The sequence below is a fragment of the Falco rusticolus genome, chromosome 2, assembly GCF_015220075.1.
Source record: "Falco rusticolus isolate bFalRus1 chromosome 2, bFalRus1.pri, whole genome shotgun sequence".
In the NCBI taxonomy this organism is placed as follows: Eukaryota; Metazoa; Chordata; class Aves; order Falconiformes; family Falconidae; genus Falco; species Falco rusticolus.
Genome location: NC_051188.1, coordinates 113251408 through 113265454, shown reverse-complemented (window position 1 = coordinate 113265454; position 14047 = coordinate 113251408). Strand labels below are relative to the sequence as shown.

General features: G+C 45.7%; 1 protein-coding gene across 1 annotated transcript; it reads left to right on the top strand.

Annotated features, from left to right (window-relative positions):
• Positions 1-9426: 9426 nt before the first annotated feature.
• On the top strand, positions 9427-13800 carry GJA8 (gap junction protein alpha 8). The gene is made up of 2 exons (XM_037377317.1): positions 9427-9462; positions 11955-13800. The coding sequence occupies exon 2, from the start codon at positions 11965-11967 to the stop codon at positions 13159-13161; it is 1197 nt and encodes a 398-aa protein (XP_037233214.1). The 5' UTR covers positions 9427-9462; positions 11955-11964; the 3' UTR covers positions 13162-13800.
• Positions 13801-14047: the final 247 nt, after the last annotated feature.

Below are 14047 nucleotides of genomic sequence, written 5' to 3'. Positions count from 1 at the left end.
TGGATCTTCTCCTTTCATATAACTGCAGTTAACTGGGGATCAGTCAGTGTGCTACCAGCCTCTCATTTCTGCCATCACTTTACCCATCAGGATGAAGTGAAATGTAGGTTTTGTTCTTTTTTTTTTTTTTTTTAGATTTGCAAAATGAGGAAGCTGTTTAGAACATTTTAAAAGCCTCAAGGCCATTTTTGAGTTAGCAACATCAGCGTGTGTTAAACTAAGCAATAACTTATGTTTATTTTTTTCTTTGGTTAGCGCTCAGATAACCAGTGCTCCTATATTCCAGGGTTGTCTGGTTATCTGTTGCAGCCCCAAATCATCAATCTAGTTACTAGACCACCGAGTCACAAACACTGAATATTGTTAAGCAGGAAATTACGATTCACAATCACAAACAAGCGAGCAGGTAATACTTTTTCTTTTTACCCCACTTCTGCCCGCTCAGCCTTTCTCAGGGCTCTAGCCATTGATTTTAACATTCAGTCGTACCAACCATCCCAGCATCTTTTTCAGTGTCTTAGAGCTGTAGTTCCCTGGGCAGGCAGAGCCTTGGTGAATATAAAATGGAAGGGGATGCCACAACTGCATGCAGCTAAGAAGGATGTATTAGAATGGACTTGACTTCTATATTGTGCTTCTGTAAAGGACGGCAGACGTTGGAAAGGAAGAGCCAGGGCTGCAGCTGAATACTCCCAGCACTGGTCAGCGGAGCTGGTCTGCAGCAGAGGGGTCAGACACCCACCAAAGCTGCTGCACCCTGGGCCAAAGCAGGGTGGCCGACAGCAATGTTAGGGTTCGTGCCCTCCCTTCAGAGCTTCAGGGACTGGGGAGACACAGGCCATTGAAATACATGCCTGTGTTTTGCTGAGGAACTACGTGCAGGAATAGCTGCGTTCATTATTACAGTCTTTATCAATCAACGGGGCCTGGTAGCACAGGGCCTGGGGAAGGGTGATGGACTGCTGCTGTGCCAAGGTGGGACTGGCCACAGAAAAGCTGCCGAAAGTTTTTCCAGGTCTGACACAGGACAGGCCCCCCCGCAAGAGTCTTAATGCTTCTCTTACAAGGATCCTGATAATGCTTTAAACCATATTGCTCTTACGAATAACATATTCACTGAGCAGTCACAGGACTTCAAGAGGTTGAAGTCTGCTGAAAGTGATGAAGAAAAAACCCGCCCAATAGGTGTCTCCAAATGGGAAGCCCTTCAGCCCTATCATCTATATGCTCTGGCAGGTCTGTACCTAGATAATCCCTGCCCCCCTCCACTCGGCTGTTTATTACTTTGAGGCTAGGTTGTCCCAGAGAGTGCTGAAGACCTTTTGGATGGATGATTTATCTATGGACAGGTTATCTTCTTGATCAGGAAAAGAGAACCACTTGCTCAACAGCTTCCAAGTTCAATAACCTCCTTTTCTTCTTAATAAATTGCTGAGGCATGAGAGGCTTCCGTTCCTTGCTGGCATCTTTTACACTGTGCCCAAAGAAACAATCGTATCAGGCTCAGGAAGGCAAATGACTGAAAGGGCAGGGAAACAGGAACTGTCCCCACGGATGTCCTCCCCAGAGAGGCTGGGAACATGCTCTGCTGTGGGAAATGGGAAGCTGAGGTCAGCCAAAGTACAGGGCAGGTATGCACATCTCTCAGGACTGGAGGAACAGATAACAGCCTGCTTTGCCATCCCCACCGCTCCCCTGTCCTGCTTGTGGACTCTCCCGGGCCACCTCCACACCTCGTACGCACAGCGCACCTCTGCCACATCATTCTGCAGTGTGGAAATCACGGCAGGGAGATAAAGGTGGAGAGTGGGTGGTGACAAGGTTCCTGAGAGCCCTGAGCCCACCACTCAGCACGGCAGGCCTCGGTGGCATTAGAAGAGCCCAGAAGAAGGGGGAAAGGAGTAGGGCATGAGCCCCCATCAGAGGCTGGAAGGCAACAAACCTCATGGACAGTGAGGCAACACGAGACATTTCCAGACATACCCACTTACTCCGATCTTTCAGAAGCTTTGTCCTTTCCAGCTCCTTGTGCCTGAGGATGTTAAGAGATTGTACAAGAAGTCTTGATAAAACAAACATTGAGACATCCCCTCAAGAGGCTGGGGGATATTATTAGCCCCTCTTTTACTGGCAGGCCTGGAGCAATTAATTATTACCAGAAGTATTATCAGGTGCTTGTCACTGCTTTCCCTGGATCCACTTTACATAGTCCAGATTTGCTGTAAGCAACATGTTCCCTAGCTGGTCCGATACCTTGCAACTCCTGATAGCAGTTAATCCGTTTCTCTGAGGAGGATCTCAGTAGTGGTGGAAGGGCCATAGTCTAGACTATATGCAGAGAGAAACTGGAGTCTATGGACCACCTCAGTACGCAGCGTGCCTTTATTCTCAGATCTTCTTAGTGATGTCCTCCAGCTGATATGCTCCATCTCCATGTCCGACCAGGTGGTAGGTTCTAGGCAGGGGCCAGAGAAAGTGGCAGGTAAGAGGAGGGTATATGGGGACCGAGGAAAGGCATTTTGTGTATGATGGCTCCATGATGGATGTGCTACACCTTGCCTGCAAGCTCTGGGCCCTTCCCTGGTGCACCTCTTCAGAAATAGCATCTGCACTGGCATGAGAACTTACAATTTCTAACCAAGACACTGTTGCAAAGGTCTGTATTTCTAGAAATAGTTTGGTCAAGTTTTAAGTGAAATCATGCCGATCCATGAAATCACATGTCTAAAAGACTGTTCTTGTCTTCTTAGCCCTGGCTGCGCTGCTGCTCCTGTACCATAGCACCTACCTTTGACACGTAAGAGTTCACCTCCTTTGCCTTACACATTCTTTGTAAGCTCGATGCAGTTTTTATTATTAACCATGCTGTTATTAAAGGGAGAATCATGCAGGTCAGCTGGTACACATGAGAAATATTTGCTGGACAAGGGATGCAGATTCAAGTGAAAATACAGATTATACTAGCAAAAAGAGTGCATTGTCAACAAATTTTACACTGATTCTATAGGTAAAATCATTGACATACAAGTGATCTTCACATCAGATTAACTCCATCTATTTAACCGTTGTAAAAGTACTATGAAAATCATAGTCACAATAGGTATTACTGGATCACAGCGACTTTCCTGTGTTTGCTTTGCCTTATTTTTGTGTCTGCGGGAAAAAAAAACCGTAAGAAATGAGGGGTGAGGGAAGAGAAAAGCAGGGTTCAGATACAGCGTACGGACACACTGTGCCGCCTTCTTCATCCATAGCATCCCTCGGTCTCCTCCGGCGCTGTACAGCGCATGAATGAGAACACACCGCCCGCTAGCGGCTGCGGCTGCGGGAGCCCGCGCGGCTGCGGCTGCTCCCCGGCTCTGCGGTGCTGGTCCTGCTCCCGCAATTGCACTGGGATGAGGTGGGTGGCTCCTGTTCCTCCTGCCCTCCGATAAAATTAGGGTCTCTGGAAAGGTCAGCACTGAACTGAAGGCAGAAAGAGGTTCTTGCTGGAAGTGCCATGGTTCGCTCACACCCTGTTTTTCAAGTTTAGTGTCAATGCACAGATGAAACGCTCTAAATAAGCCATGGCATTTAATCTTACAGTTACTACAGTGAGCAAATAAATGGGTTGAGATGTGGTTACAGTGAGCAAACACCTCTAAATGCGTGTTCAGAGCCATCACTGAAGTCAAAGAACAAAGCAGTGACCCTCCTGAAGCTTCCCCGAGGACAGCCCTCCTTGCAGGGCAGTGTGGAGATACTTCTGGTAGCCTGGACTGAGCTAGCACCAGCATGGGGAGCAGCAGAGCACCACTGTGCTTCACGTTGCCCCGATAATTAGCCCTACTCCAGAGGAGATAATTAACTCAAGTGGAGTGCTTTGCTGATGCAGCCAACCTGCTCACAGACCTAAGCTGGCATCTCCCCAGTTTAGCATTGCACCAGGTGGTGTAGACAACCCAGGATGTCCAGGCTGAGTTTTCAAGTTTGGTGACAAGATACTTTTTTTTTTTTTTTTTTTTTTAACTGAATATATTTCCCAGGTTCTTCTAGGTCTTTGGCCCTACATAAAACCGTAGAACCAAAGACCTCAGCAAGCCTCCCTTTCCCCCCAGTTGTTTTCCTGCTTATGAGGTAAGATCATCCTTAACAGATGTTTGTTTACCTCTTCATAAAAACCTCCTGTGATTCTACAGCCTCCCCAAGCAGTGTGTTGCAGTGCTTTGCTATTCTTACCATTGCAAAGTGTTTTTCTAATGTTTAGCTATATCATTTTTATTGCAAATTAAGCTGATTATTTCTTCTTCTACTTCTGGTGAATGTAGAGGACAACTGCTTAGTCTCTCCACCCATTATAACAAATGTTTATGTGCTGGAAGACTGTTATCATGCCTCCCCTCCTGTTGTTCTTTTCCTAGAGAAAACAAACTCAGTTATTTTATCCATTCCTTATAAGTCATGTTTTTTCGCATCTCTTATCATTTGTTGTTCTTTTTTGGAGTCTCTCCAATTTGTCTACATCTCCTGTAAAATGTAGTGCCTGGAACCGGACACACTGTTCCTGCTGAGAGCTCAGCAGTCTCGAGTAAATGCACAAAATAATTGCTTCCTTTTGCCTTATACACAAAACTCCCCTTAAAGCATCTCAGAATTAGGTTTGTCTTTTTCTGTGGGAAGCTCACTTAACAGACTCATCTTCGGTGCAATCCCAGCTCTTTCTTTGCTGCACTGCTGCTGAAATGGTTACAATCTAGTCTGCGATTGGTATCGATGCGGTTGCCTTTCCTGAACCGTATCTTGGTGCAGTCACCTCTGCAGAGGGCAGCCCAGCTCTCCAGTGCCTCACGTTCCTCTTGAATTCTGAACACCCCAGCCCCCCTGCCTTCAGGAGGACCTGCCGTCCCCCCAGCCCAGCTGCCAGCGTTTTGGTTTTGTCCTCTAGTCTGTTGTCCAAAACATGCGAGGAAATACTGGGCAGCCCTGGAGGCAGAACTTCAGGGACACCATCTTCCCAGCCGGGAAAGTGAAGACCTGATAATTACCCCTGATTATGATACTTCAGCCTGTGTACCCTCTGCATGATGCCTTTGCTTGCCGCTTTGGGAGCCTGCATATAGATATTTTCTAAATGTTCACTAAAGTCAAGGTATTTTATATCTACTGTTTCCTCCTCATCTACCAGGCCTGTTAGTCAAAGAAGGAAATTAGCCTGGTTTGACAGGGTTTGTTCTTCAAAATTCCCTGCTGGTTGTTTCTTATCACCTTATTGTCCTTTAGCTACTTATAAATCGATTGTTTCATAATTGGTTCCAGTATCTCTCTGGGTATCACTGCTAGGCTGGCTGGCCTGCAATTCCCCAGGTCCTCTTATAATAGTAATTTTCAGAGAAGAACTACATTTAAGTTAAACAGATATTGAAAGGCATTCCACTTTTGCCCTGCTTATCTTTATTCATTGTCTAGTTTTGTTCCACCCCTTAAATTAAAAACACCTTTCCCATGAGTATTTATCCCCAACTTGAGGCTCAGCACAATCCGAGCCTGCCTGCACCTCGTCTCACGTGTTCTTGCCCAAACCTTCCCGTTACTTACATACTTACCCAATTTCCCTCCTTCTTGCTGCTTTGTATCTTCCTCCCTCTCTTTTTTATATATGGTTTGTTTGCAATTCCCTAGCAAAATCTATTCCTCAGCAATTTATATCCCCCAGTGCCTGGAGGGCTCTGAGAGAGTCCTGGAAAAATCTCAGTGTTCTGCCCTTAAAATGTGGACAGTGACATTTACCAGCCTTGCAGGGACCTGGCAAGTTCTGTCCAAAGATTTGCCCAGGGCTAGCTACATTTACGTGATGTCTGAGACCAGTAGGTGGCAGAGAGAAAATGAAATCTGGGAGACTGTGGTCCTGGCGATCAGGCAGATAGATGGCTTTGGCTCTGGGGTGGACAAAGACACATGTTGCTGGAGAGCAGGGGCCTGCTGAGCTGGGTAGTGCCTAGCAAGCAAGAGTGCTGGGTAAAGCTCTCGGCTTCTTGTAGGGAGCCCAAATACATCTGGTGTTCAGCTTCAGCCATGAGCGAAAGGTCTGTGTGCTCAGCAGAAGAACAGGAAGCATGTGCCACTTTCTAGCTAAGCAGATCAGGAGAAGATAACTTTGTTTGAGGGAGAGGTATCGTTATCCAGGGTTGTGCGCTATATAATTGCACAATCTGCTATCATGCATGAACAGAGCTGTTCAATAGCATGGCCCTGCCTTGTCCTGACATCATGTCTGTGTTGGAAATCCGTTTGGAATGAAAAATCCCTCATTCCCCAAGTGACCTCGTAGTTCTCTGAGCAAAAGGCTGAGTTGCAGTGGAGACTTCACAGTCTCAGTGGTGCCAGAGATGAGAGCTCAGTCACCAGCCTCAAAGCAGCTAAAGGACGAGAAGTCAGCAATGAAGTAACCTTCTTTCCAAACAAAATAACATTTTAAAAGTGCAGGAGATGTCCATGGTTCTTTGAAAGCAAGAGAAGTCCCAAAGGCAAAAAAAGTCACTGTAACAGTGTTACTCTCATTAGCTGCTACTCTCTCTAGCACCAGTTTTTGGTGGTGGAACTACTTGGCGCTTCTACAGGTTGCCTAATGAAAGCGTAAATCCTGGGCCGGGTGCACAGTTTCTAAGTGCTGGCCGTTATCAGTCCGGCACTGTCAGTGTGGCTGTTCTTTTGCAGACTCAGCAAATCTAGCATGCTGCGTGTGAGGTCCAGTCTTCTAGACCTTTGGTGTTACGGTCTCCTTTCTTTCACAGCCATGGCTTCCATATCACAAAGGCAGCCCTGACTTCCAGCATTATCCTCATGCTTGAGGGAATCAGGTCCCCTTCCTGCTCTTCTCCTGCTCTGCCCTCTCCTCTTCATCCTCATCTAAACCAACCACTTACTTTCCTGTGTAGCCCCAGCACAAGAGGAATCCCTCACTGGCCATCTTCACCTTCATTTAGGCCATTTTCTGTGCCTATTTTCTTCAGGGGAAGGGGCCCCTAGTGAGCTGGTGCCCCAGAGCTCAGTGGTGCCTTTTGAAAAGGTTTTCCCTAAACTAGAAATGTCCAGCAAACTCAGTGTGCCCTGTGTTAAAGGCTCTGCACCCTAGTGACAGCAAAGAAAGGCACGCTGATCATTCCGATGAAGGTAACATACACCGAACGATCAGGGACTTGAACACAGTTTCTGTATCAGCTGCATCTTGCAAGCTGTTCTGCAACTTGCCAGACAGGGTTTGATATTTAGATAGTGTTTGCAAATGGCAGATAGAACGTTAATGGGAAATGTCTCTGACAGTAGCTGGATGTAATTTAGAGATGGACTACAGCCATGTAGTTACATACCAGATTTGGGTTTTGGCTCGTTATATTAGAGAGATAAGGCCCAGAAAGGGATACGCACATTCAGCCAGAGCCGAGTTTTCAAAAAAGACAGTTTCAGTCTGAAAAGGGATGGACAGTTTAACATCTGAACCATCTGGCCTCTGTGATGCACCAGCTTGCAGGCATTCTTTAAAGGTGTTAGCTGCTGGTGGCATCATTTAGTCCTCTCTCTCTTACTGCTCCTCAGAGAGAGAATGAGGGTGGCAGTGATGACCAGTTACTCCTGTATTAATCATAGTTTATCTGAGTAGCATATAGTGAAGCAAAGCAACAAAAGTATTCCTTACTCTTCCTCACTGTCCTTATTCCTCTTGTTGATCAAACTGTGCCTTTTCTTATTCACTTCAAGTTCTTTGGACTTGTGTCTTCTCCTCTGTGTGTCTTCTCTCCAGGAAGACTACTCCCATGCTTTACATAGCAGAGGCTGAAAAGTGTCATGTATAGAGCTCTACTATGTCTCTAATAAGAGCGTGATTTATTAAGGTGTTCAGAAGATGACCTTCATTCCAACTGCATGCATAGAGGTTGATTTTTCTTTGGTGTCTCCAAACTGGTCCCTCTTGCAAAATATGATTCTTTTCCATCTCTCACTTATTCTTTAGCTCTTTTGAAATCCAGTCTGAAATAACATCATCTCTGCCTCCAGTTGTGCTTTGGACTTTGGGGCTATGCAACTTAGCTTAAAAGCTGTTTGGGAAGACAACTGCTGAAATAAGGCGCTGAGTTTACATAGGCACAAATGGTCAGAAACACTGAAGAGAGGCCTGAAACCACTGGTTTGGAGATACAAAATTTTGTGGCCCTCATATTATAATATCTCATTCAGATAGCAGCTTTTCTAGAGACAGAGTGTCTCCCAATGCCATTCTGGGGAATTAAATTCAGTGTTGAGTCTGCATAAAGAGAGAGGAGAGCTACTTGCTGCTTCATCACTTTATGAGCCTGGTATCTGTACCGTTGCTTAGCAGATCTTGCTTTCAGTAATCCTCTTTTTCTTCAGAGCTGAACACCAGGAGCACATTCTGGGCAATTCGTACAGAAAGGCTACAAAAATAACACCTCAGAATAAAGTTATATCCCTTGGCTTATAATCAAAACTCAGAGGGCTGTTAGCTGTACTTGTAGATGCGGTTACTGAGCCTGTGATTTTTCTCTTCTGCAGGCTCTCCAGCATTTTTGCAGCTGGCTGGGGGTAGGCGAGTGCGCCTGGGGTAACATTCCTGTTTGCTGGGCTGCTGGAATTCAGCTGTGCTCCTTAACAAAACAATTTGGTTTAGCCATTTTTGATGCATGTCCGTGCACAAGACGCATTTGGAGGAAAAACTAAGCAGAACTAAACACACTGAAAGGCAAGGTTGTAAAAATGGTATTTCTCAGCTTTGATTAATATCAACTGATGATCTAGTTTTCCCATACAGCTTCTTTTTCTGGGTAAAAGAAGGTAAACGGCAGTCCAAAGTATCTGACGATGCCACATACAGACCGGGTACCTCAGTGCCTGCCTGTGCTGGAAGTCAGCGATGTGACTTGGCTGTCAGAGCTGGGTGCAGAGTAACAAATCAGTTCAATTAGTTCTGCCACTATCAGGGATGTTGGCACTCCCTTCTCACCTGTCACACCTCAACACCTAGAGACCAGCGAGTGGGGGCACACACAGAGCTGTGCTGAGCCACAGCAGAAGTGCAGAGATGCTTCGGTCCCTGCTTAACTGTGCAAACTCCCATTTATGCCTGTATTAGGTTTTCACTGCCTGTCGCCTGTTCCTCTCCCCCCTCTGCTTTTTCATGTTCAGTGGATTCTCCTCTCTGTGCCTCTGCCTCTCTTTCTCTATTTTTTTCTCCCTATTGTTCCCCACGTCACTAACTGTCACTCACTTCATAAAGCCGTCTGGCTCGGAGCTTAAATATTGCAGGGCAACTAAAACCCACCATCAGAGCCAATTCAGTCATATCTGCTCAGTCGTGCGACAAGATCGGGACTTTTAGGGTAGGGAAGAAGAGAGACAAAAGTTCACTCTTCCCTGCAGAGTGCCAAGAGAGGAGGGGGACACATTTCTTCGGTGGAGCCTTTCACAGCGGCAAGTTGCTTGCTCAACGTCCTTAACCTATACAGTCTTTTTCGCTGGTAGTGTGCTCAGGTTGCAACATCTGGGGGGGTTTGCCACGAGCCCATGTGAGTTAAGAACACGAGTCTGTTGACTCTGAGTGGGCTTAGGCAGTCTCCAGCTCTTTCCTCCCGACAGGCAATTTAGGGGAAAGGGTGGCCGCCTAAATTCATTGCTTGCACCTTTTTTTGAGACTTGAGGGGCTGATTGCTTACAGGTGGAATCCTAGGCATTTGAACTGGTTGTACCACTCATCTTCAGTCTGCCCAAAATCGTTCCCTGCAGTTGAACTGACTGAGCAACCTTGAACCACTTCTCTTGCAGAAAATAGAGAGGATGGTCATGGCAGAGTTTTGAGAAACGTGACTAGTTCGGAAGTGATCTCAGGAGGAGTTTAGCCAAACATAGCGAGCTGCAAGCGAGACATTTGTTGGAGCTAGGAGACATTTTTCCTTCTCTTGTACAGTGAGTTTTCCGTATGATAAGGTTTATCACATCTAGAACGGCGCTCTTGCGTGCTGCAGTGGAAATGTGCAAACGGTAACTGTGGATATCAGCGTGACTCACAAAGAAAGAAAGGGATTGAGTTAACTGCGGTGCCTGGGGGACGATGGAGTTTATATTGTGTGTAGTCATGTTTTTTACAGAGTTGCACATGATTGGTAACTGTCGGGTGTACTTTGCTCTGTGAATTTGCAGAAAGAGAATGTTTAAATCAGTTTAGATAATGTATGTAAACAGCGTAATCTTCTGCTAGACTTGTTAATGTAAGTGCTGACATTAACACACTCTTTTACACAACTTTAATGACTGAGAAAGTAGCAATTTTCTTCGGTGATTTAATTACATGTTTGCCACTTACGCATGCAAGGTGTTTGTGCAAGCTGAAGGACTGCGTTCTGTTCTTCGTTTTCTAACATGAGTGTCTGGGGTTAAAATTTTACAAGGTTGAAAGGCAGGGAAAATGAGTTTTAGAAAAATGACATCAGAAGGAATTTTTTTGGTTGAAAATTCCTGAAATTCTCCAGAGCCATAGAACTCTCAATATTTTGTGTGTTTGTCTATGTGTGAATATGCACACACAGTAGTTGAAACAGACTGGTATGCGTTGGTGTGTTGCAACATATGGCATTACAAACATATCCCAGTGGTATCCGAAGGAGGAGGGAAATTAGATACTCAGATTTCCACGCTGTTGACTGTACCTTCTTTTTCCCACCACTTGTGTATGTGTGCCTGCATTTAAGAAACTATAGATGGAGGTAGTATCTAAGAGATGAACTTCCAGGTCCCTGTGAAGAGCTATTTTATGAATAATGTTTCACTGTTTCACCTTTCGTGGTCCACAAGTCAGTCTTTCTGGATCACTGTCATATTCCTCAGAGGCTTCAGACTGCTGTAATATGTTAAATAAGCCCATCCCAAACAAGTTTCCCCTTTATTTCCCTCATTTGTATATCTTCCCTTGCCTAAAATTACATAGTGGGAAGTTTAGGATACGTGGGATGAAGTCCTGGCCTCACCATAATAACTTGTCATGCAAAAATAATGACAGATCTAATGTTTGATGTGCATTACTTGAAAATGGACTACTTTCGTAGCTTTCCAGTAGGGTATCTGCAGCTGGCATCCAGCTCTGTGTGAGCCGGAGGTAGCAGCACTGACATTTTAGAGAGAGAAAATAGTATTTCAGGTCCTGGTTATAGACCTTTGTGTTTTTCTCCAGGTTGGTTCCAATGTCAGTGTGGCAACTGACTTCAGAAGAGGATAAAAGAATAGCCCCAACACCACCTAATAATTATATTGTATATAATGCATGCTATATAGCAAAACTAGTATATATGGTAGTTATGAAGCTTATACATTATTGCTAACATCGTAATGGTGTTGTAATTGCTATTCTTGCCCAACAGAATGATTTCTAATGCAGAATTAATATATGCAACCTAGAGAGAATTCAGGTTGGTGTAGGTGTAGGATGGGCACCAATTCAAGATCTGTTTGACCCGTGTGTGGTTTTGGTGCAGCAGAGTTTGGGTGCTTGAAAGCTTCCCTCTGTTTTCTAACCGCTGCAGCCGCATGCTGATAAATCTGTTCCACTGTACTGCTGGTGAGTGTTTGTACGTGTACAAAATCTAAGCAGGCTCAAGCAACTGAGCCTACAAGGCACTACAGAAGACTCTCACCTGGAAAAGGAGATAAATATACTCCCCCGGCTGAAAAGTAATTGCCCATTTAGAGCCAGGGAAGAAAGAATTTAGCAAGCAGTTTGCTCTGGCTTCCCAGCTCTCCTCCTGCTAATAAATCATTGTGATCAGGCAAATAAGCGAGCAACCTTCTTTCTGTTCTCAAACTGTATTAGGGAAATACTGGTTGAAAGCAACAAAAGGCATCAGTGGGAAAACCTGAAGTCTTTTAAATTTAGCGTAATTTGTGGTCATTCTGTTTCTGTTTTCTTTCCTTAGACAGTAAGAAATGGGTGACTGGAGTTTCTTGGGGAACATTTTAGAGCAGGTGAACGAGCAATCCACTGTCATCGGGAGAGTCTGGCTCACAGTGCTCTTCATTTTCCGCATCCTGATCCTGGGAACAGCTGCTGAGCTAGTGTGGGGAGACGAACAGTCAGACTTTGTGTGCAACACCCAGCAACCTGGTTGCGAGAATGTCTGCTACGATGAGGCCTTCCCCATCTCCCACATCCGCCTCTGGGTCCTGCAGATCATCTTTGTGTCCACGCCTTCGCTAATGTACTTTGGGCATGCGGTGCACCATGTCCGCATGGAGGAGAAGAGGAGAGAGAGGGAGGAAGCCGAGAGGCGTCAGCAAGCTGAGGTGGATGAAGAGAAGCTGCCCCTGGCTCCAAATCAAAACAAAGGCAACAACCCTGACGGGTCCAAGAAGTTTCGCCTGGAGGGTACCCTCCTGAGAACGTACATCTTCCACATCATTTTCAAAACCCTCTTTGAGGTGGGATTCATAGTCGGTCAGTACTTCCTCTATGGCTTCCGAATTCTCCCCCTGTACCGCTGCGGGCGGTGGCCCTGTCCCAATCTTGTGGACTGTTTTGTCTCCAGGCCCACAGAGAAGACCATCTTTATCATGTTCATGCTGGTGGTGGCTTCCGTGTCCCTCTTCCTCAACCTGGTGGAGATCAGTCACTTGATCATGAAAAGGATCCGGAGGGCCCTGAGAAGACCAGCAGAGGAACAGCTGGGGGAGGTCCCAGAGAAGCCCCTCCATGCCATCGCAGTCACCTCCATCCCGAAGGCCAAAGGCTACAAGCTGCTGGAAGAAGAGAAGCCGGTGTCGCACTATTTCCCTCTCACAGAAGTAGGAGTTGAGCCCAGTCCCCTTCCATCAGCCTTCAACGAGTTTGAGGAGAAGATTGGGATGGGACCATTGGAAGATCTCTCCAGAGCATTCGATGAGAGGTTACCATCGTATGCACAAGCGAAGGAACCAGAAGAGGAGAAGGTAAGAGCAGGGGAGAAGGAGGAACGAGAAGAGCAGCCAAGACCTCAGGAAGAGCCAGGGGTGAAGAAAGAAGAGGAGGCGGTGAGCGATGAAATTGAAGGGCCTTCAGCACCTGCTGAACTTGCCACTGATATGAGACCCCTCAGCAGGCTAAGTAAAGCCAGCAGCCGGGCCAGGTCGGATGATTTGACTGTATGAAGGTGCAGGATACAGGGAGCACATGGAAAGGAAAAGGTTGAAGAGAAAAGGAGAGATAGAGAAAGAATCAAAAGATATTTTTAGGCAAAGTGCTAAAATGGCCATTTGAATAGTGTTTCCTCTTGACATTCTCAGCTGGAAAGGTCCTATCACGGTAACTGTGCCTTATTTGCCCTGTATGTTCCATTTGAAAAGGAACATTTTTCCCTGTTTCCACATGCCAGATCACTTCTTACAGTAATATCTACACTGTACACATAACTGATGTCTTTGAAAACCTAACATGGCAGTGAAACCCAAATGTCACCACTGTGAACGTATTTACTGGAAGCTTTGTGTTCCACATTTCTCTAGGAACGCGGGGAGGATCTGTCTCTTCAGCCAGCGAGGGGGAAGACTGATTAACAACTGTATCTAGTATTTCTTTTCCTGTTTCCACCTATGGCATGCTGAGCAGATCTCCCCTTAACTGTTGGCACGGAATTGCAGTTATTTAATTCACAAAATTAATTCTGTGCTTCGCATCAACGTGCTGAAATAGCAAGCACTATTCCCCCTCCCTATTCAGAAAATAAAAGCCCAAACATCCCCAGTTTCTCTGCGAATGCAAATCTGAGTTAGGTAAAACATATTTTCCCTTTGCCAAAAATATTTCTGCTCTTCAAGTGACATTGACAGTAGGCAAGGTTAACAGTAGCTCTCTACTCGGATTTAGCAGATGACCACAGATGGGTTATTTGTTCCCAAGAGGGTCATCCAGCCCTGAGCCTATTTCCGAGCACCAGAAAGAATAATTCAAGTGATATTTTTTACTTGTAGTCTTGTGACTTAAAGATCTGAAACTCAATTTAGCAAAGCAAGCGTGGGGAGACTTCTGTGAAAGGAG

Bases quoted from the DNA above. Each gene is read 5' to 3' on its own strand.
- GJA8 (XM_037377317.1), top strand. From the start codon at position 11,965: ATGGGTGACTGGAGTTTCTTGGGGAACATTTTAGAGCAGGTGAACGAG.